The following is a 21936-nucleotide window of genomic DNA, read 5'->3' as shown; positions in this document are numbered from 1 at the left end:
AGCAGAGCATAAAAGCCTGGAGAGAAGCAGGACTTGGGAGTTATACCCTGGCAGATGGGAGAATGTCTGCCCGGAGGCCAAGGAAGGGAGTGGACTTTGAACAGGGTCTTCATAAATGCAGCTCCTGATCCAGGCTCAGAAAGCCTGGCACCCTGGCTAGTTGGGCTGGTTGACCTGGCTCAGCCATCCGGTGGGGCAGAAGCCACCCCACTGCTCAGCTGCGTGGCTGCATTGCTAGCCAGATGTTCAGCAGCTGCCACATTCCACCCAGCAGTGAGCAGCCCCACCTCTGAGGCCAGAGAGTGGCTCTGCACACATCAAGCATGATCAGTCATAAGCTGTCAGGCCCGCTGTTCATCACCGTGGATGGAGAGGAAGCCTGTTCTCCACCCACCAGGATGCTGGGACTGGATTTTGTTGAGCCTATGCCATGTCAAGAGGCATCAGAAGGTCTGTCAACAGGGAAGCTGTGGGTATGGACCGGAGGGACTTCAGACCCTGTCCCAGAGGTCTTTGAAGAACCCCTATCTCCTCAGCCTTGCTCACATCAGACCCCTATTACCAAATTCCCAGTGGAGCAACCGCCTCCCTCCCAGCCTGGAAATGTACACTCCCAAGCTCAGCTTAGTAGTGCTGACCACATTAACCTTGCCTTGATTTTAAGGATCTCTGTGGAGGAGTGCACCCTCCTCTACATGCCATCCCCGGACCAGTTGTTGGGCCATCTCTCATTGTGTGGATTTGAACCGAGTTAGGATCCTCGTTATCCTGCATGGGGAGGAGGGTTCTGAATCCAGCTGGGTGGATCCCTCCCGGGAAGCTGGAGCCAGGACAGGTGTCCACCTTAGTGTCTCTTGCAAGGATTTGACCTGATGTCGTGCAAACCCAGAGCCCTGGGGTGGGGTTGTCCTCTGCCATCAAGTACAAGAAGAGCTAAGAAAGTTGGTCTGCAAAAGGGAAAGACCTGAGCTAATGAGAGGAGAGAGAGAGAGAGAGAGAGAGAGAGAGAGAGAGAGAGAGAGAGAGAGAAGCAGAGGCCGAGATCAAGAGAGGAGGTGGAGAGAGTAGGAGCAAGACCTCCCAACCACGAAGGCTCATTCAGGCTGCCCCCAAGGCAGGGCAGCCTTTCCCACCCCAGGGTTCCAAGAGGTCCTTCCAACAGACTCTCCTTTTCTGCCTAAACCAATTCAGGAAACGCTGTGGGCTTGTGGCGGGGAACCCTGATGGAGTGTGCTCTACCACCCCGTCCTCCACCGGGGTTTCCAGAGGGACCCATGCTGGCCAGGCCCACTCCAACCCCAGACTGCTGCCTTGTCCAGAATGCCCCTCCCTGCCCCTGTGTCCTCACCAGCCTCCCTCCCTGCTCCTTGCTGTGGGACTCAGTTATTGTCGTTTACAGTACTGGGGATGGAACTCGAGGTGCTCTACCACTGAGCTTGCACCCCCAGCCCTTTTTAGTTTTCTTTTTTGGGACAGGGTCTCCCTAAATTGCCCAGGCCAGCCGCAAACTTATTTTTTTTTATTTTTTTTTCATCCTGGGGATTGAACCCAGGAATGCTTTACCACTGAGCAAAGTCCCTAGCCCTTTTTCATTTTGAGATAGGGTCTAAGTGGCTGAGACTGGCCTTGAGCTGTGATCCGCCTGTGTCAGCCTCCGAGTGGCTGAGATCACAGGTGTGTGCCTCTCCACCCAGCAGGACACTATTTTGAGATCACTATTTCCTGCCTCCGTGTCTCCACCTAAACCAAAGGTCCACTGAGGGCCTCTCTATCATCTCTCAAGCTCCCCCAGCCCCTGGACTTTGCCTGACAAGTCCCCCCCCTACCCCCGAGCCAAGAGGAAAGTGGTGCCGTGGTGCTGGGACCTCAGCAAGGCTCCCTGTGTGTGGACAGGAGGGGTCGGCACACGTCCATTCCACCTGCTCGCTGGGCATCTACAGAGGCACTGCCACACGGGTACCCACAGCTCGGCCTGGCTACCCACCAGCAGTAAAGGATCAAAAGACATGTCACCAGCTGGGGAAAGGGTCCTTTATTTCCTCATAAATAGGTCCACGTTGCCACCCGTTTCCCTTGACAGGGTGAGGGGCACGGGAAGCAGAGGGAGGAGGGCACAAGTCACCACTATGCCAAGGCCCTGCGGTCTTCTGGAAGAGGGCCCGGGAGAGGGCGGAGGAATGTCAGGAGGAAATGCCAGGAGGCCGAGGCCCCAGGGCCTGGCCACAGGAGGACTCCCAGGCAGGACAGACTGGAATGGCGGCCAGGGTTCCACACCCGCAGGTGGTAGACAGAGCGGCAGGGCCAGTTTAGGAAGTGTCAATCAAAGTTAACCCGGTCAGCAGGGGCCCAAAGATCATAGGCTGAAAGGGGACCAGGGCCCAGGATACCTGCAGCTGAGTCTGGGGCAGACCCAGACCCTGGAAGGGAAGGGTCCAGAAAAGACAAGGATGTCCCTGTCAGCAGTGGGACTTATCCCGCTGGATCAGCAGACTGTGCTGTGGCCTCAGGGGACCCTGGGCCTGGGGTCTAACCCTTTACAGTCCCTCTCATCTTCCCAGGTGCCAGTACTACTTGGGCCCCTGCTGTCTGGAGCTTGGAAGCCTTAGCACTGCAGGGAATTTGCACAAGTTGCCCCGACCTGCAGAGGGTGCCCACACAAGGCGGCTCTGACCGCAACAGAGAACTGGCTATCCTGTGTGCATGCAGCGTGATCGGGCACTAGGAGACTAAATGATTGTGTGTGTGTCTTACACAAATGTGCAGGGCAGACATCCCAGCAGGGCCTTACACACAGGGCCACTTGTGAGTGGGTCCTCACTACTTCCAGGAGGAGGAAGGCCCAGACACACCAGGGAGGGAGGGTGGTATTCACATGGGGCACACGGCCCCGTTTTGGTGGTAGGCCTGTGTGGGCACACCTGTGGAGGGGTGTGTGTGCCCAAGCCAGCAAACAGGAGGTGGGGAGTGTGTGCTGGGACCTAGGGGCCTCACTGCCAACTGGCACAGTGTTCGGGCAGGCTGTGCAGAATGGCCTCCAAGTTCTGCTTGTCTGCGCGGATCTCAGCGAGGTCGTTCTCGAAGCCCTGAATCTGTAGCTGCTGCTGCTCCGACTCCCGCTCCAGCAGCCTCAGTTTCCGCTGCAGGGCTCCCCGCGAGCCCAGCTGTAGCCTCAGACCTTCCAGTGCCCACTGGGTCTCATTCAGGGCCTGGGATGGGGCCTGATGGGCATCCAGTGACCCTGCAGAGAGGCACAGACACCCTCAGCAGGAGCCAGCACCCTGGTGGCCCCAGGAACCTGTTCAGCCCCCATCCCAGGACTCTCCCCAGCTCAAACCTCCCGGAGTCTGACCGCTCACCACCTACCAGGGAAACGCAGGACTGGAGGGCTGTGGGGCCATGAGGACCTGTGGACCTCATGGGCATACTTGGGAACTTCCCCCCTGGTGGCCCTGGATAGTGTTCACTTCTGTGCATGTACTACTACCATTGTTCAAAGAACCAAAGGCCGTGTCGAGTCCTCTCTGAGCCCCAGTTTCCTCTTCTGCAACAGTGCGAGAGAGGCCCTATGACCCCACGAGTGGAACGTGCTGCATCTGTTCACCAAGGGTGCATCTGTGGGCACCACCTGTGTTGGGGCGTGGGGTTTGGGGGTGCTCTGGTTGGATCTGGAATGTCCCCCAAAGCTCATGTTGAAGGTCTGGTCCTCAAAGCAGTCACGTTCAGAGGTGGGGCTTTGGGGAAACACTTGGCTCGTGAGTGGACCTCATCCATGGATCAGTCCATGAGGGATTCCTAATCTGATGGCTTGATTGGGAAGAGGCAGAAAGTGCAGGAGAAGGGGGCTGGCTGAAGGCACTGGTTCCTTGGGAACTACATCTTTTTTGGGGGGTGAGGGGCTACCAGGGATTGAACCCAGGGGCTCTCAATCACTGAGCAATATTCCCAGCCCTTTTATATTTTTTAAGACAGGGTCTCACTGGGTTGCTCAGGGCCCTCACTAAATTGCTGAAGCTGACCTCGAATTGGGGATCCTCCTGCCTCAGCCTCTCAAGTTGCTGGGATTGCAGGTGTGCGCCACTGCACCTGGCTGGGAACTACATCTTGTCCTTCCCCTTCCTTGCCTTCTCCTCTGCTTCCCAGCCGCCATGCCATTTCACCTTGGTGTTCTCCTCTACTGAAGGCCAAAAGTAATGAAGCTGTGAGCCAAAATAAATCTTTCCTCTTCTAAGTTGATTTTCTCAGGTATTTTGTCACAGTGACAAAAACTAACAGGGCAAGCGGCAGGGTTTCTGGCTTCACAGGGGCAGGATGGACTGCAGGTGTGGAAGGCAGGGAAGACCCAGCGTGGTTAGCTCGACTTAAGGACTTCCTGAGCCTCCCCAAGCCTCGGATGAGCGGGTGGGGAAGATGCTCCCACTGGAAACTGGCAGTAGTGATGCTGGGAGGGACTCCACAAGCTGCCTCCCCCACCTTGTCACTGAGTGTGACATGCAAGAGAAAGACAGTGCTCAGCCAGTTGGGAGAGCGATGGAGACAGCGCAGTGGGTCCAGAGTGGCCTTGGATCCCACTGGGCCCTGAGGCTCCTCAAGGCCCTGAGTGTCCCAGGCAAGAGAGGCTGGGTCCGAGGGCAAGAAGAGGAAGAGTGGGGCTGAGACCCGCTGGCCTGGGCGAGTTCTGCCTCCAGCAGAGACCTCGACAGGCCCCACTGTCCACAGGAAAATCCCAACAGCCTGGCCTTCGAGATTCAGAATCAGGTCACAGCCACCCCTCCACCTGCCTGGGCTGCCCAGGGCAACAGGGGCTCTGTCCAGGTCTATAGGGTCGACCCCACAGCCCAGCGTCAAGCACGGAGTTGGATGGACGGATGTGTGACGGCGACAGCAGCGGTGTGGTCTGCCCTTGTAGAGCATCCGTCCCATACTGCTGTGGGGTGTAGACTGGCGGCCACAGGTACACGCAGCGCCAGTCAGAGCCACACGTACACCGCTCTTCCCCACCGACTGGCTGTGGGAACCTGGGCACGGTAGCTAAGATCTCTGTGCCTCGGTTTCCCCGGCAACATGGTAAGAGAGTAACTGTCCCCGCAGCAGGAGTCGGAGAGTCCTGTAAGGCCTGTGTGGGACCCACTGAGCGTGGGCCTGGTGCAGACAAACCCGGGAACACGGCCATCCAGAGAGACCCGTGCCGCGGGGTAACCTTGAAGTCACGACAAGTGAAACAAGCCAGTCAATAAGGGACAAATTCCACATGACTCCACTCTGCCAGGTGCCGCGAGAAGTCAGGTCAGAAAGAGGAGAAGGGTAGGTGCCCGGAGCTGGAGGGCCATGGGGAGTTAGCGTTTCGTGGGGACAGTGCTTCTATCTGAGAGGCTGAGAAAGTTCTGGAGCCAGGTGGGGGGATGGCTTGTGTGGATGTCCCTAATGTTTCAGAAAGTATGGATCTTAAATGACCCCCAGAGGCTCATGGACTGGGGGCTTGGTCCCCAGCCCAGGGACACGATTGGGAGGTGGGAGCCTCTAGCAGGTGGGGCCTAGTGGAAGGAAGTTAGGTCCCTGGGGACGTCCCATGAAGGGGGTCTCAGGATCCTGGCCCCTTCCTGTGTCTCTTTGCTCCCCAAGGGGAACAGGCCCCTCTGCCATGATGTTCTGGGCCACCAGAGGCCCAGAGCACAGGAACAAGGACAGAAACCTCTGAAACTTGGAGCTGAAATAGACTCTTCCTCTCCCCCATCTCCCTCCAGTGCTGGGGACTAAATCCAGGGCTTCATTCCTGATAGACCAGCCCTCTATCCCTGAGCTACCCCCCAGCCCTTTGACCTTCTGAGAGAGGGCCTCGATAAGTTGCTCAGGCTGGCCTCAAACTTGTAATCCTCCTGCTTCAGTCTCCAGAGTTGCTGGGAGGACAGATGTGCACCCCCTCACCCAGCACCACTCCTCCTTTTAAGTCGATCATCTCGGGTATTTTGTCACAGTAGCAGACAGCTAACACTCGCTGAACGGCACACTTAAATATGTGATAATGGTAAATACCGTTATGTGCATTTTTCCACAATTTTTTTTAAAAAATGTGCAATGTTCACTTCAATGTAACCGCTCTGACTCTTGTCCTCCCACGAGGGGCCTCTGGGACCTCCATGCCTTGGTGGGGGCTGTCCCCTTCACCTACAAGCCTCTTCCTGGCCCTCCTGGAGTTTGACCTCCTTCCTAAGGGCTGCTGTCTTCTGGTTCTCTCCGCACCCAGGACTGTGGAAAGCGCTTTCTAAGTGACTCCGCTGTTACTCTCAGCTTATGGGTGGGGGCCTCGGGGGAGTGCCATGCCCAAGGTCTCGCCACCAAGGAGGGACAGAGCCAGACCTGAACCCTGGCCTTTCTGCTTCTAAATCAGCTTCCAATCCTCGGTGCCGCCCACCCTGGTCTCTGAGATGTCCTTTTTCCCTTGGGCCCTGCGCATTGACCTGCTTCTCTGGGACTCAGAGGTGTTCCAGTACCTGAGTGTTCTGCCTCCCTCCTGGGCCAGGCTGGGGCCTGGGGCACAGAGAAGCATGGCGAGTGAGGGGCTTCGAGAAGCCCACCCTGCTCCTCGCGGGGCTGGGGTGGGTGAGGGCCACGGGGTGGGGATGGAGATGTGGCAGGTTTCCTGGGGCTGCGCCTCAGAGGAAGAGGTCCCCAGGGACTCAGAGTTCAGGGCCAGCCCCGGGGTCTCCTTACCCAGCCTGGCGAGTAGCTCCGACAAGGCCTCGATGTCCTTCTCCAGGGAGACGCGAGACTCCTGGATGTACCGCTCCACTGTGCTCAGCCCGGCACCCACCTTTGGGGAGGGGTGAGAGCTGGAGCAGGTCCCTCCTGGCCGCCAGGGGCAGGGGCAATGGGGCAGGGCCCGGGCACACCTACCAGCTCAGCTTCCCTCAGCTCCCGACTGCGTGCTCCAGAGGTCAGCGCCAGCTGCGAGGCCTGCCGGAGGGTGGCCTGGGTCTGGCTCGCAAGCCGGCTGGCCCGGCGGTGGCCCTGCTTGCCCTCCCTCAGCAAGGTCCTGGCGAGCTGCAGGTGGGCATCAGGGGCAGGGAGAAGAGGGAGACTGGAGTAAGGCCTTCTGGATGGAGAGCTCTTACGGCCAAGATGGGGAGCCGTGGTCAGCTTCCTGCACAGAGCACGCGCCCATTCACCCAGCCACGCTTTTGTTTTTGTTTTCCCGGTACTTAGGGACTGAACTTGGGGCGCTCTACCACTGAGCCCCATCCTCAGTCCGCTTGACTTTTTATTTTGAGACAGTCTCACTAAGGTGCCGAATCTGGCCTTGAACTTGCAAAACCTCCTGCCTCAGCCTCCGCAGGTGCTGGGACTCGAGGGGTGCCACTCACTCTCACATTCAACAAATATGCACTGGATGTGGGCTTGGTGCTAGGCACCGGCAAAACTGCAGGAAACCACTCATTTCTCCCTGGAGGAGAGCCGTTCTGACTCTATTACAGACAGACAAACGGAGGCACAGTGAGGAGGCGGAGGCTGGCCAAAGAAACCGATCGTGGGGATGCCTACTTCAAGTCCAGCCCCTCTGAAGCCTGGGCGACCATGACGGTCTTCACTTGTGGTGTGAGCCTGAAGGGGAAGCAGAGCTGGGGACAGCCACTAGAACAGGGCCCCAGTGACAGAAAAGCCAGCCATTTAGGTAAGAAAGGCAGGCAGGTCCAGGTGTGAGTCCTGGTTACGTAACTTAAGTCCTAAACCCTGGCTGAGCCTCAGGGTCCTCACCAGACACCTATTCCATGAAGCATCAACGCGGTCACCTGTGTGAGGCTCTGAGCTAAGAGCGGGGGGGGGGCCCCCGGCAGCAGTCAGTAACAGTCAGCATGAGACCGGGAAGAGGGCAGCTGTGTGTCCCCGTCCCTGCCACAGGCCCAGAGGGTAGGAAAGCCACTGTCTCCGTAGCCCTGGCCTGACCTGGGCATTGTCCTTGGCCGACAGCTCTGCTTCTCTGCTCTTCTTCCTGGCGCTGGAGGAGAGAGAAGCGGCATTTCCCAGCATCCTCTTTGCTTGCTGGGTCTTCTTCTCCGCGTCTGCAAGGAGCCTGTCCCGGGTGACACCCGCCTTCCTCTGCAGGGTGGCCTGGTCCTTGGGCCTCGGAAACTGCGCCTTCATCCCTGCAAACCCAGTGGAGCCTGCGTCAGGGCCAGGCTCACCCCTGGAACTCCTGCCCAGTGGTCTCACTGCTCAGACACCCCAGATCCTGGCTTGATGGGAGTGGAGGTTTGAGACCCGTGACGTCAGCCTGTGACCTTCTCAGGCTCACCCAGGAGAAACCACAAAGGAGCAAGAGGTGCAGAGAACTTAAAGATGCACGTTACATTACATTATAACATCTGTTAAAGTCATCAAATGACACGGTGGTCAACGCCGGGAGCAGCGGTGGGGGTGGGGACCCACAGCACCGTTCATGGTACCACTCATTCCTAACAGTGCTGTACAGTAACAGATGCACCAACAGACTACCCTAGTGGAGACCAAGAGCCATATGTAACTAGGAGGAGGATGAGGAAGGAAAGATGAGCGAGAAGTACCAGAAATTTACGATAATGATATTGCAGGCACCAAATGCTCTATTTACCAGCGAGCTCCCAGGCAGGCAAGACAAAAAGGGAGAGGTTACAATTCTCATAGACTTTATCTAGTAAGAAGCTGTTTCCCTCTGGATAATGAAAGGGACTTTTCCATTCTTTTCCTTTCCTTTCCAATAGAATTTTGAGAGAAATTTATTAGAAGGAGTACAGGTGACAGTAGACAAGAGTCAATTTTTAAAAAGAATCAAGTCTTCCAATTTGGGGGGGCATAATATTATATAATTGTTGTATCCAAAAATTAGATCCACTTTTTGTTTCTTGAATACAAAATGGATGCATTCCATTAAGCCGAATTCTTCAGGCTGTTCATACTTGTTACAGGAAACGCCGAGTGAGTTAGTAAAGTGAACTGCTCTCCTCCTCACAGGGCTTCTCGGGCCTTGATACTCTGAAGTGGGCAGGGTGAGCCTCGAGAGAGCACTGGAGACATTTCCTGAACTCATCTGGGCACACGCCTGCCTTGGCAGAGCAGTCACAGGCTAGGAGACGCCAGGCCACGCCCCACGGAAGGCAGCACCCCGGTCCCTGGTGCAAAGTGTCCTCCCATCTCCTGCACCCACTGAGCCTAGGCCCTGGTGCAGGGGGAGGGGGCACGGAGGGATGGACGGGGGAAGAGCCGGGGAGGAGGGTGGAGGTCAGTCTGTGTGTGAACATGGAGCAGGGCCAGGGAGGCCAACTGCCACCCAGCACATGCAGGAACTGCAGGAACGTATTCTGGAACCACCCAGCAGTGGGATGGCCTCATAAGTAGGGAACAGCTCACTGCTGGGGACAGCAGCAAACAGCAGGTGAGTGAGCCCTGCAGGGCAGATTCCCAGCAGGTGACGTTGACACCCTTTCACAATCCTGATGTCTAAAATTCCCTTATTAGGAGTCTCTGAATGAACTTATTCCTAATGTGACTCTGGTTCACAAACACACGGCCAGGACTTTCCGCAGAAGGCCCCCCAGCCAGCAGGTGACCAGGACTTCAGGCCACTGGGGAATGTGGAGGTGGGAGGCCTGGAGGGTCAGGCCCAGGGCTGGAGGGACTGACAGATGGCCAGCACCAGCCTGGCTCCGGGTCCCAGGCCCTAAGAGACTCCTGGGCTGGGGATCGTCTCTACCTGTCTTGACTGTTGGATAAGGAACCACCCGGCTTCTCTGTGGAGCAGAGGACACACAGACGCCCACTACCCTGGGGACCCGGAGCTGGGGCATGCTGACCCTGGCAGTTTCCACTCTGCTCAGCTCTGACCTGGGGTGGATGAGCAGCCTGGACTTCGCCTGCCGTCTCGGCCTCATTTCTCTAAAGCTCAAACGAGGCCTGGCCCCGCAGGGACCCCACTGCCTTCTGCAGAGCAGCCCCACTTGCTCCCGGGAGCTCCAGCTCATACTCTCTCCCCACGGGGTCCCCAGGGGTCTGTGCAAGGTCTGATGGTCCTGGGGTGGGTGGGATGGCGGGTGGGCTGGTACCCAGGGAGCCATGTGCAAGACGGGGAGAGATGTGCAGCCTGGGGAGGGGTCCTGAGATGGGGCAGGGGTGGCCCCATGGCTTAGGCCCACACCACTGGACTTCTGACCCCCACACCAGGCCTGCACTTGCTGAGGTGAGTCTGGTGGCTGTCAGGGTACTTGTGTCATAGAGCCCAGGGCTCAGCTGGGCACACGTACCTTCCAGGTCAGCCAGCAGGGTCTTGGCTCCTGTGACGGCCACTGTGGCAGCCTGGACAGATGAGGAAGCCCGGGCCAGAGCAGCTGTGGCCTCCTGGCGCAGCTGGAGGGAGAAGAGAGTCTGAAGGCAGAGTCCACAGACCAGGTCCCCAAGCATCACTCACCGCACCTCTGACATGGAGTTACCCAACCCCCTCAATGATGCCACACCTGACCCTGTCCCCTGAAGACACCTGAGGCACTGTGGAGGGAAACCCAGCACAAGAACCAAAGGACAGAGGACAAGGGACACTCCTTTCCAGGAGCGTTTTTTGCTTTTGCTTTGGCCAACTGGCCAATGGACCATCATCAGCTCCTCCTCGCAGGAGGGCAGCTTCTTCCACCACCACGAAACGAAACTGGGTGCTTCAAGATCTGGGGTTTGATGGAGGCGTGGGCAAAGACAGCATGTCCAGCCATAGAGGGACCCAAGTGTCCAGGGCAAGAGGAGAGGGAGGAGGGGAGGGAAGGGGAAGTGCTGGGATTTGAGCCAATTATATCCAGGCTTTTATAATTATGTCTTTAAAGGGAAGAGGCGCCGGGCGCTGTAGACAAGCCTATGATCCCAGCAACTCGGGAGGCTGAGGCAGGAGGATGGCAAGTTCAAAACCAGCCTCAGCAACTTAGCAGGGCCCTAAGGCACTCAGTGAGACCCTGTCTCTAATAAAATACAAAACAGGGCAGGGGTGTGGCTCAGTGGTCCAGTGCCCCTGAGTTCAATCCCCAGTACAAAAAAAACGGGGAAGATGAAGGTAGTCCAGCTAGGCCACCTTGGCACTGCGGGTGGGGCCTGGCCGAGGTCTGAGGGTCAGGCCCTGGAAGGCACCACATGGCTTTCCTGAACCTGACGCTCACACTGTGTTGCATAAAATGCCCAACCCCGTGGGAGCCCATGTAAAGGCGCAGGGGGATCCTTTGTACTTTCTTTTTAAAATATTTTTAGTTGTAGCTGGACATAATACCTTTTTTTCATTTTTACGTGGCTGCCGGGGATTGAGCCCAGGGCCTCACACATGCAGGCAAGCGCTCTACCCCTGAGCCCCAGCCCCAGCCCCAGTCCCTCTGGTACTTTCTTTATAACATTTTTGTAACCCTAAAACTATTTCCAAATAGAAAACTTTTTCAAAGTTTTCTGGTACTGGGGATGAAACCCATGGGTGTTTAACGACTTAGTCATATCCCAGCCCTTTTAATTTTTCATTTTGAGGCAGGGTCTTGCTAAGCTGCTTAGGGTCTCACTCAGTTGCTGAGGCTGGCTTTGAACTCGTGATCCTCATGCCTCAGCTTCCCAAGGAACTGAGATCATAGGCATGTGCCACTGTGCATCAAATGAAAAGTTTTTTAAAAAGTTATCTTGAGCCAGGTGCAGTGGCACACGCCTGTAATCCCAGCGGCTCAGGAGGCTGGGACAGGAAGACTGTGAGCTCAAAGCCAGCCTCAGCAAGAGTGAGGTGCTAAGCAACTCAGTGAGACCCTGTCTCTAAATAAAATACAAAATAGGGCTAGGGATGGGCTCAGTGGTCGAGTTCAATCCTGGTTATCTTGAAGGGGTCTTGGATACTCTCAAAGGTCCAGAACAACTGGCATAGTCAGATCCATCCCTCACTCTCCTTGAGTTCCCCAATCATCCGGTGCCTTCTCTCCTAGACTGCCTACACCAGGCTATGTGGTTGAGCACTGAGTCCAGGGTCAGCTCACAGTAGGTGCTCCCTCAGTATCTGGCCCTCTGATGACAGAAGGAGGGAAGGAACAAGAACCGCTAGCTGTAACTGACACTGAGAAGGGTGGGCATCGCCTGCGTCTGCCTGTCCATGTGTCTGTCCTTCTTGCCTCTTCGTGAACCCTGGCTCAGGCTGCCTGAGGGTCCTGGAGCCTGGGGGAAGGCACCAGAGAAATGGAAAGAGCTCCTTCCTGTCCTTCTCCTTCCCTAGACCCCAGATCTCCGTCAGGGCAGCCCCTGCCTCCTGCAGCTGCCCTACTCCAAAGAAGCACAGGGGCTCACCTGTGTGAGGGGCTCTGTCTTCTGCAGCGCTGCCTGGGCAGTGGCCCGGAGGGTGCCGACAGCCTCGGTGGCCACACGTTCTCTTGATGCAACTGTCTTCTCCAGGACTTGCGCTTTGGAGTCCAGGTCCCCAGCTTGGGAATTCAGAGGCTGTGGAGAGACGGTGGCTCGGGTGGGGGCTGGGGACCAGATCCTTCACTCAGAGAAAGAGGCCCCCCTGGGCTGAGGGTCAGCCTGGGGCTGCCAGCCCTGCACCAAGTCTCATGCCTCTGAAGAGTCGGTGCCTCCACTGCACCGGAAGCCCAGGGACAGGGACCAGGACAAGGACAGTGAGGGTGGAGCTAGTGTGGACCTGGGAAGCTGAGGGGCCACAGCAGAGAAGTGAGGCCAGGGAGGCTCAGAGCCTAGCCGCACTGCCCTCTAGCTATGCATCTCCCAACGGCAAAGTGAGAATCTCTCCCGGCCCCCACTCCCTTACCCCAAACCTCCAGCAGATAGGCTTCAGAATGCAGAATTTTTCAAACCATGCAAAGCAGAGCTGCTCAGGAGCTGCACGTGAGCCAGGCCCCTCATGGTATTTGGGACAGCAGCCCACCACACATATTAATACCCCCATGTCACACCTCACAGGCAGCACAGAGGGGCAAAGCAGCCATGGGCAGGCGGTCTGGGTCAGGTTCTGTCCCAAATGCACTTCATTTGTATAAGTCTACTGCCTGGGGACAGAACCCAGGGCCTGACGCATGCTAGACACGTGCTCTGCTACCAGGCTGCACCCCCAGCCAGCTAACTGCTTTATTATAGCTTGGTTTCTAAGTTGGGGGATTTCAGGATGACTGTACAGACAGGCTGGGCCTGATGCATTCAGAGTTCGCGAGCACAGTATGGTGAGCTCGCAGGAGACGCCCGGATGCTCTCCCCGCCCCCGGGGAGTCAACACTGAAATAGCCTAACAGACCAGGTCCCTGTGACAGATGAAGTCACTGAGGCTCAGGGAGGGAAAGTCCTTGGCCAAGGTCACAAAGCTGGAGTAGCAGAGCTGAGGTTTCCTCCCATGTCTGGCTGGCATCCTTACCACCGTCATTAGCATGGAAAAGAGGCCGCAGCCTTGATATTGTTCTAATCAGCAACAAAGAGCAGCCGAGCTCTAACCCCGCCAAGCCCTGGGGTAGATTATCTCCTTTTATTTCACTTTTTAAGTTTTATCTTTGGCGGTGCTGGGCCTTGTGCATGCTAGGCAAGTGCTCTAGCACCGAGCCACCTCCAACTCTTCAGCCATTTTTTAAATCTTGAGACAGGGTCTCAGGAAATTGCCCAGATTGGACTCAAACTTGGGGTTCTCTTGCCTCAGCCTCCCAAGTAGCTGGGATTAAGGTGTGGGGTCCAGCTATGATTATCTCGTTTTAATCGACCACATATAGTTAAATATAAGCCAATGCCCTGTCTCTGCCCACTGGATTTCTCCAGCCTCTAGAGTGTCCACCCCTACCCCATGCAGAGCTTCGACGATGACTGAGCTGACTGGTGCTGCAGGGACGGCCAGCAAGGCCCCGTGTGGGGCTGTATCATTAACGACGTGCTGCATGGCGGCCAGTGCCCTCTCAGCTTTGGGCAGTGCCTCTGCCACAGCCGTGCCCAGCGCCTTCTGGGCTTCCTGGACCTCCTGGTACCTGGAAGGAGACAGAGACCAGGCTGGCTCACCAAGCATGGCACAGGGCTGTCCCTCCCCATTGCTGTCTGGGTCCCTGGCTGGAGCCCGGGCTTTGCAAAGTCCTCTCCAACATCCTGGGCTGGTTGGCACCCAGCAGCTGGCCTTGGAAAGTGCTGCTTCTCTGCAGCCTTGCAGTGCACAAGGAAGGCAATGAACGAGCACATTCTTCTTTCTTCATTCATTCAGTTCACCCACTCTTTTCTGGAAGGGCTTCCGCCTGCTCTCCACCCGACAAGCACATGGTTTGCAGATGTTCAGCTGGTCTGGGTGAAGTGTGAGGAGGAAGATGCCTGGCGTGGGAAGCACGTGGCCAGGGCCCTGCCCTTGCTGGTGACCCTGAGCCTGTCACTGTTCACAGACAGTGACCCCTGGGCTGTGCAGTGGCTACAGGGAGTATAGTCTGAAGTCTGTGGTTTCTTGTCCTGGCCAGCTGCCCATAGCCCAACCCACGTGGTCCTGCCCCACCATGGCCACCACTGGGGCGGAGCCTTCCTCCTCCACCCTCAGCTTCCTTTCCACCCCTTATCAGTCCCAGAAGGACAGTGCTTCCCACCAGGGGTGGGTCATGTGACCTCACCCCCAGCCCAGCCAACTGGCTGGACACCCAATCCCAGCTGAGCCAAGCAGATTGTCTCATCTAGAAATGAAAATGTGAAGCTCAGGCAAAATGCTGCAGATCACCTTGACCCTTGAACTGAGCTGGTGCCAAAGAGGAGCTACCTGGACTTGGTGGGAGGACTTGGGGCTTGCTGCTGGGAGGGAGGGAGGGAGGGAGGGAGATTGATTCACCGTTCGGGGTTCCAGTTCAGCCCTGGAAAGTGGCTGCTACCTCATTGCTTTCAAATGAGCTGGAAAGGCAGCGAGCAGACCACACTCTTCCTTCCTCATTAATTCAGTCCACCAACGGGTCTCACAGGCCCATAGGTCCAAGTGGGATGCAGACCGCAGACTCCCCAACCAACCACCAAGCACCTTGGGACCCAGGGGAAGCTGGTTCCGGAGCCAGCAGCCTCTGCGTAGGCCCCGTGGGCTCCCGGAGGCTAAGCCCAAGCTTCTACTGCACCTGGGGAGGTCTCACCTGTCCTCCAGTTCCCGCTGGGTCTCCAGGGCCACTCTACCATCCACCAGACTCTGGAGCAGCACGTAGCTTGTGTTGGAGGCGAGCAGGGCACGCCGTGCAGCAGCTTCGATCTTGGCAGCAGTCTCCCTGTGGCTATGCAAGTCACCCCGGCCATCAACAAGAGCCCATGCAGGGGTTTGGCCCAAACCCACGCCCCTAGCACATGGGCCCCTTGCAGGACAGACTGTTTTGCTACCTGCCTGGCAGCCACACGCAGGACTACAGGAAGGGTGCACACATCCCATTCCTGTTCCATACCAGGGAGGACCTTGGCCTGTCACAAGGACCAGCATGGGCCTTTCACACACATAAACCCTCCCAGCTTGGGCCGGGACTGTGCGGTCACCCTAACAGACACAGCTCAGAGGAGACGGCCCGGGCAGCCTGGGGTCAAATCCTGGCATCATCACTTCCAAGCTGTGAGTCCTTAAGTAGGTCACCTGACTTCTCTGAATGTATTTCCTCATCTGTAAAATAAGTCTAAGGTTCTTGGAGATAAAGAGGAAAATTGCTGCAGAGTCTATGTTTTTAGGATCATAAGCTACTTCATAAAGGCAGCTGAGAGATGAATCCAAATATCTATCAAGGGGTGATCGGGTAAGCAAAATGTGGTGTGTCTGTTCCCTGGGATAGCACAGAGCCATAAAAGGAACGAGGACCGCCCACGCTCCTCTGCAGATGAACCTTGAAGACACTGTGTGAAAGCCGTGTGAGGCAGATAAGAAAGATCGCGTTAGACGCCGTTTATGGGAAATGCCCAGAACAGGCAAGTCCATAGAGACAGGGGGCAGGTGAAGGGCTTCCAGGAGCTGGGAAAGTTGAAGAGAGGCGAAGGGGGATGAGAATGTTCTGAAAGGGACTACGGGGGCGGGGGACGGCTCTGGGGTCAGACCACTGGGCTGTGCAGGGTGAAATATTCCTCAACCGGGCAGCCACCAGGGAGCCGCCAGGTGCTCTGTGCCCAAGGCAAGCAGGCTTTGCCCAGGCACCCCTGGCCCCCGGCCTCTCACACATTTCTCCTTCCAATGTGGTGACAGCTGCTCAGGGGGTGGCCTGGACCCATGGGATCCCACCTCCTGGGGAAGGGACACCTGTGGGGCTGACCCTGGCCCTAGAGTCCCCCAGACAAGGGCTGGGGGGTGGCATGGACAGAACCTCAGCTCTCCCTGGGGCATGGGCTCACCTCCTGGAGAGGGTGCGGGCCTCTGTGGCCAGATGAGTCCAGTTGGCGGGCTGGCCGGACCCCTCCTGCACAATCCCCTTTAGAGACAAGAGGCGAAACTGAGGCCCGTCCTGACAGGGTAAGGCCACATCCGGCTAAATTACTGTGCAGAATCAGACTGCGCCAGTAATTTATGACCGTGCAAAGCTGGCCACTGAGTCGGCAGGCCGTGCGCGAATCCTCCAACACAGAAGGACCAGTCCCACCCCCGCGTGCCACCCAGGCAGTTCCACCTGGGACATCTTGGCTCTGCACATGCTAGCTCACTCAGCCTGTGGGGGAGGCTCAGTCTGACCTCCAGTTTTCAGATGACCAGAGCCTCCTAGAGGCAGAAGGAGGCCCAGGGTCACCAGGTCAATGGCAGGGACCCATGCCCAGGCTCAGTTTGGGAGGGGCCCGGGTACCAGAGAGGTGAGAACAGAGGCTGTGTGCAGAATCTCCTCTTCTGAGGACTCCAGAGCTGCCCCCAGGTCGGCCAGCTGGATGCAGGTCTTCTGGGTCCTGGCCTGGCTGCAGCGGGCGCTCCTGCTGAGCACCCGCAGCTGCTCCCGCGCGGCTTTCACAGCACCTTCGAGGCCTGTCATCTGCTCCAGGAAGGCTTCCCGGGCCCCTGCAGGAAGCCCACAGTCCAGGGGTCACAGAGAAGTTGAGATTCCATGCTAAAGCCCCCACCCCCGGGCTCCTGTCTGGCCTCCATTCTCCCTGGGCACAGGCAAATCCCATCACCAGCCTGGGATCCCCATGCTGAGTCCAAAAGACTCTGCCCCTTTTACAGATGCAAAGGCTGAAGCCTAGAGAAGGCGAATCGCCACCCCAGTCCCACACACTGCATCAGCCACACTCAGGGGCCTGGAAGGGACCCAGGCCTTCTAAGCCACTACAGGCGATTCCAGAACCTGGGACGTCAGTGACCCTCTGCCCAAGTCAGCTCGGTGATTCCCAAGGACGCCCCATGTGGACACTTTAAGACTTGCCACCTCCTCGCTCCCTCTTTTGCTAGCCTTGGACCAGGTGCCCAGCTCACCTGTGGGTGGCCCCCACGGCCGCCTAGCACCGTGCTAGGAAACAAACTCTCACAGAACACCAGTCCTCTCAGTGCCCTCTAAATGTCCCCTCTAAATGTCCCCTCCCAGGCCACATTCCGCCTGGTGTTAGCCGCAGGTCTTCTTTTTTGCTAACTGCTCACTTATCTCCCACGTGTCCCTCACTGTGTGTGCAGGGGATGGGTGAGCAAGACAGTGAGTCCAGGGCCAAGAATCTGCCCACCTGCCCAGACTCCACCCGCCCAGCCCCTGGAACAGCATTGAGCCTTCACCTGCCACGTGATTGGGTCATGACTCCCTTACCAGGGGGGATGGAGACTGATGTTAACACAGGGACAGGCGTGCTGGGGACACTGAAGGACAGGCTCCCAGCGTGACAGGACTGAGAGCCCTCAAAGCATCCGACAAGCCCAGGCTGAAGGCTGTGCCCTGGGCTCTGACCAGCCAGCCCCTGGACTCCTGCTCCGTACCGTGCAGAAGGTGGTGGCCCTGGTAGATGTCTCCGCGTGGGGCTTCTCCCTGCAGAATGTCAAGTGGCCCCCAGGGGCCACAGTTGGAGCTCTGCAGCCATCCATCCATTAAGGTCAGCCTGGCCTTCAGTTTGGCCACCTTCAGGGGACAGGGAAGAAAAGGTGTGAGGCTGGTGACCTGCAGTCCTCCCTGGATACCTACCCCTGGCTTCTGCCTGACCTGTCCCCCTCCTGGGTTCCCTTCCCCAGCTTCAAAGCTAAGGCCCAGCAGCCCTGAGAACCAGCCCTGCCCACTCCCTTCCCTGCTCAGACACCTGCTCATGCCGAGCCAGCCCACGCCTGGCCTAGGGAAGAGGGCCCGTGCCCATCTGTCCTGGGCACTGAACTCCTAGGACTTGTCACCCTGTGGGTGTGCCGTGGGCACCTGCTGCCTGCATGTGCTGTGGGATGCCCCAAGTCAGTTCTTTTTTTTTTTTTTTTGGTTCTGGGGATTGAACTCAGGGGCACTTAACCATGGAGCCACATCCCTGGCCCTATTTTGTATTTTATTTAGAGACAGGGTCTTGCTGAGTTGCTTAGGGCCCTGCTAAATTGGTGAGGCTGGCTTTGAACTTGTGATCCTCTTGCCTCAGCCTCCCAAGCTGCTGGGATTATAGGCCTGCGCCACTGCACCCAGCCAACGCCTGTTCTTTTAATCAGACACAATAACTGCCCAGACGGAAGGCAGCCTTGGCATGAACACCTGTCTCAGCTCCGTGACCTGCCGACCACCCTAAACTGAGGGCCATGAGGGCCGAGCCCTGACCTTAGTCCCCAAATCCAAAATGCTGTGACGAACTACAAGGCTTTCCTTTCCTTCCTTGATAGCAAAATCTGCCTTGAACTCATTTGGAAACAAAATGGTTCTGGAAAAGGCTGCTTGGGGGGTTTATTCAGCCACGTGGCATAAAGGCAGAGCCCCCGTGGGCTGGCTCAGGACTGCCACGCCCCGGCGGTGCCTGGGCCTGTGCACACCGTCTGGCCTCTGCAACCCCACAGGCTGTGGACAGCCCGCTCGAGTCCAGGGAGGGGTGCAGGCCTGAACCCTCTCTGTTTTGCAGTAGGAGAGAGACACTGAGGTTTACCAAGGCTGCTATCTGCCTGGGCACGTGACAACTAACAGGGCTGAGAAGGGAACCCCAACGGATTACCCTAGAGCTCAGCCTCCTACCTCCTGCACCACCCACCTCCCTGCCCAAAATTCTCCCTGTGCCTGGGGACCGGTGTCACCTCCCCACGGGAGGATCGTTATCGTCTCATCCCCACCAAACCAGAGGAAGCGTGGGACCTTGGCCCAGGGCAGTCAGGAAGGTCAAGTGACAAGAGCCACTCTTTCCTGTTCACCCAGAAAATAGGAAGGGCCAGGAGCTGTGGGCACAGGGAGAAGGCTGCTGGGGACCGAGGGCCCAGGAGCTGTGGGTGAGCAGGCAGACCCCACGCCCCACACAGAGCTGGCAGCGCTGGGTGTGGAATGGACGGGGTGGTGTGCTTACCTCCCCCTTGACCAGGGCGTAGCAGGTGGGGCACTCCTCGCAGCGTGTGCCGTCCGCCGTGAGGAAGAAGTTCTCTTGGCAGCGGTCGCACTTGTAGCCCACGAAGCCGGGTCTGCACACACAGGTGCTGTTCTCGTGGCACTGGGCTGAGCTGGAGCCCACCGGGGAGCACCTGCAGGCTGGGGGGCCGGGGCTGTGGGCGCTGGGGGGCCTCAGGCTGCAGCCCCTGGCCCGCACACCAGCTCCCCCGCCCCCCTCAGCTCTCAGGACCCCCTGCTGGCATCTGTCACAGGCCTTCCCTGGAGGCTCCGACCAGAAGGGCTTCAGTGTCCCCAGGTGCCTGAGGACCAGTCAGGTTTGGGAACTGCCCAACTGTCCAAGTGAGGAAACTGAGGCTCACAAAGGGGACAGGGGGCCCAGGCACTTAGGAATTCAGTGGTGGCATTTGGGACGAGGTTCTCAGCTGCCACCAAGGTGCTGCTATTCCTCCACACCCACTGGCTCCCTGTCCCCAGGCTGTGCGGAGGAGACCCGCCCTGCCCCTGACCACTGTCTCTCCTGCCCTGTCCCAGCAGCCCAGGGAGGACCGGCTTCCTCACCTCGGCAGCCCTTGACGGAGAAGCCAAAGAAACCCTGCTGGCATCTGTCACAGGCCTGCCCTGTGACACCGGGGCGGCAGGGGCACTGCCCAGTCTTGGGATGGCACTGGTCCTCCCGGGACCCCAGTGGGTGACACTTGCAGCTGCAATAGGGGAAGGAACCAGGTCTTAGGCCACTCCTGGCCCAGCTTCTAGTGGTGGCAGCTATGCCCAAGGGAGCACCAATCTCACAGGGTGCCCACCAGAAGGGGGAGATAAAGGCCTTGGGGACAAATGCCCCGTCCTGGAGAGACGGTAGCCTTCTGTTGGCAAGTCACGGGGACTTGCTCACTAAAGGCTCTGAGAAGTCCTGCAAGAAGAAACCCGTGGGGCTCCCTCACATTTCCCTGCAGGACCCCACTGTTCCTTAGAGATGTCTGTCTTAGGTGCTGCTGTGGCCAAAACAGCCACCCCTCCCTGGCAAGGCACCCAGAGTGCCACAGCCTCACCCCACCTACCTCTGGCAGCCCCTCCCTGGCTGGAGGTTGTAGAAGCCGGGGCTACAGCGGCTACAGTCCCTCCCGGTCACATGAGGCAGGCAGGAGCACTGGCCAGTCACTGGGTCGCAGGGCGTCTGCCCACTGTCCACGCCCCCAGGGTTGCAGTTGCAGGCTGTGGGGAAGCAGGGCAGGGTGTTGGGGACGGGCACACCTGTCCGCTCAACCACAGATGGGCTGCAGAAGCCCCTGAGAGGACCTGGGTGCAGCCCAGACTGCTGAGCCCCTGCTGAGGTACAGCTGGAGGGCCGAGCTCGGGTCTCGGCCCCGTTGCTACGCCCCTGGAGACATCCAGGGCAGAGGTAGCCGCAGGCAGCACCCCCACAGCCTGCCCCGAGCCCTGAGCCCAGACTCCATCAAAGAGTCACAGGCAGAGCCCTGCACCCCGCCCTGGGCCATGAGGTGTCCTGGCCCCCCGGCCACCCCAGGACAGCCTCTCACTCGAGGACACAGCGGGTTCCCCAAGGGGCTCCACAGAGCCAGGGGCAGCAGGATGGTGGCAGGGTGTGGGAAAGGCGCAGGAGCAGATCAGTCCGGGGCAGACGCCCAGCTCCTCCCTGCAGGACCACAGGCCACGGTCGCCCAGAGCTCTTCTGAGGGTTACCCAGGTGGGGGCTGGAGGAGGAAGGGGAGCCCCGGCCTGGTGACCCCGGGTCAGCCTCCTGGACTAACTGAGCTGAGAGCACAGCACTGAGTTACCCAACAGGGGGAAATCGCTGGGTCCCGGTTTATAAGGCGCCAAGGCTGAAAGGGACCTTGCAGAAGAGCCAGCCCCACCCTCTCCAAGGAGACGGGGACCTGCCTGAGGCGGCAGAGCTGGCCAAGGGGCCAGCTGGCTCTGGGGACGCTCAGCCACCCCACCTGGGTCGAGCGGGTGGAGGACGAGGCCCCGTGCCCCCGCGGGCCCCGGTGGTGGGTACTCACGCAGGCACCTGGCGGCAGGCCGAGGGGCCAGGGCGCTCCCGTAGAAGCCCCCGCGACAGCGCTCACAGTGGTCCCCCGTCGTGTTGCGCAGGCAGCGCAGGCAGCGGCCCGACAGCGGGTCGCAGTTGCCCACCGCGTTGGGGTCCACGTTCCCACTGCACTGGCACGGGCGGCAGGGCTGGGGGGCCCCAGAGAGCCCCAGTGGGTCCCCAAAAAAGCCGTCATCACAGCTTCCACAGAGCCGCCCTGTGGGAGAGGGAGCAGGGGGAGGAGCTCAGCACCCCCTGCGGGCTGTCCCCTGGCTGTGTGGTCTCAGGGAAGCCACTGTGCCTCTGAACTCAGGCGCCTCATCTCTAAAGGGGACACGTATGGCGGCTACTTCACAGGACTGTGGAGGCTCGGTGAGGTTATTTCCTGACATGTGATAAGTGCCAGCATGCCACTGTCACCACTATCTTCATGAGCACCTC

At 58.4% G+C, this 21936-nt stretch overlaps 1 protein-coding gene across 1 annotated transcript in view; it reads right to left on the bottom strand.

Annotated features, from left to right (window-relative positions):
- Nucleotides 1-2987: 2987 nt before the first annotated feature.
- The window catches only part of Lamc3 (laminin subunit gamma 3), a 49342-nt gene continuing 30393 nt past the window's right edge, over nucleotides 2988-21936 (bottom strand). The window contains exons 14-28 of the mRNA XM_026386516.2: nucleotides 21467-21712; nucleotides 20504-20657; nucleotides 20007-20149; nucleotides 19408-19586; nucleotides 17876-18014; nucleotides 16767-16972; nucleotides 16324-16400; nucleotides 15099-15233; nucleotides 13832-13979; nucleotides 12310-12459; nucleotides 10269-10371; nucleotides 7939-8138; nucleotides 6892-7038; nucleotides 6709-6808; nucleotides 2988-3238 (exon numbers count right to left, since the gene is read on the bottom strand). Coding sequence (XP_026242301.2) covers nucleotides 2988-3238; nucleotides 6709-6808; nucleotides 6892-7038; nucleotides 7939-8138; nucleotides 10269-10371; nucleotides 12310-12459; nucleotides 13832-13979; nucleotides 15099-15233; nucleotides 16324-16400; nucleotides 16767-16972; nucleotides 17876-18014; nucleotides 19408-19586; nucleotides 20007-20149; nucleotides 20504-20657; nucleotides 21467-21712 — 2378 coding nt within the window. The remainder of the gene's footprint in view (nucleotides 3239-6708; nucleotides 6809-6891; nucleotides 7039-7938; nucleotides 8139-10268; nucleotides 10372-12309; nucleotides 12460-13831; nucleotides 13980-15098; nucleotides 15234-16323; nucleotides 16401-16766; nucleotides 16973-17875; nucleotides 18015-19407; nucleotides 19587-20006; nucleotides 20150-20503; nucleotides 20658-21466; nucleotides 21713-21936) is intronic.

Source organism: Urocitellus parryii, chromosome 4 (assembly GCF_045843805.1).
Source record: "Urocitellus parryii isolate mUroPar1 chromosome 4, mUroPar1.hap1, whole genome shotgun sequence".
Lineage (NCBI taxonomy): Eukaryota > Metazoa > Chordata > Mammalia > Rodentia > Sciuridae > Urocitellus > Urocitellus parryii.
This window is presented reverse-complemented; position numbering and strand designations above follow the sequence as displayed.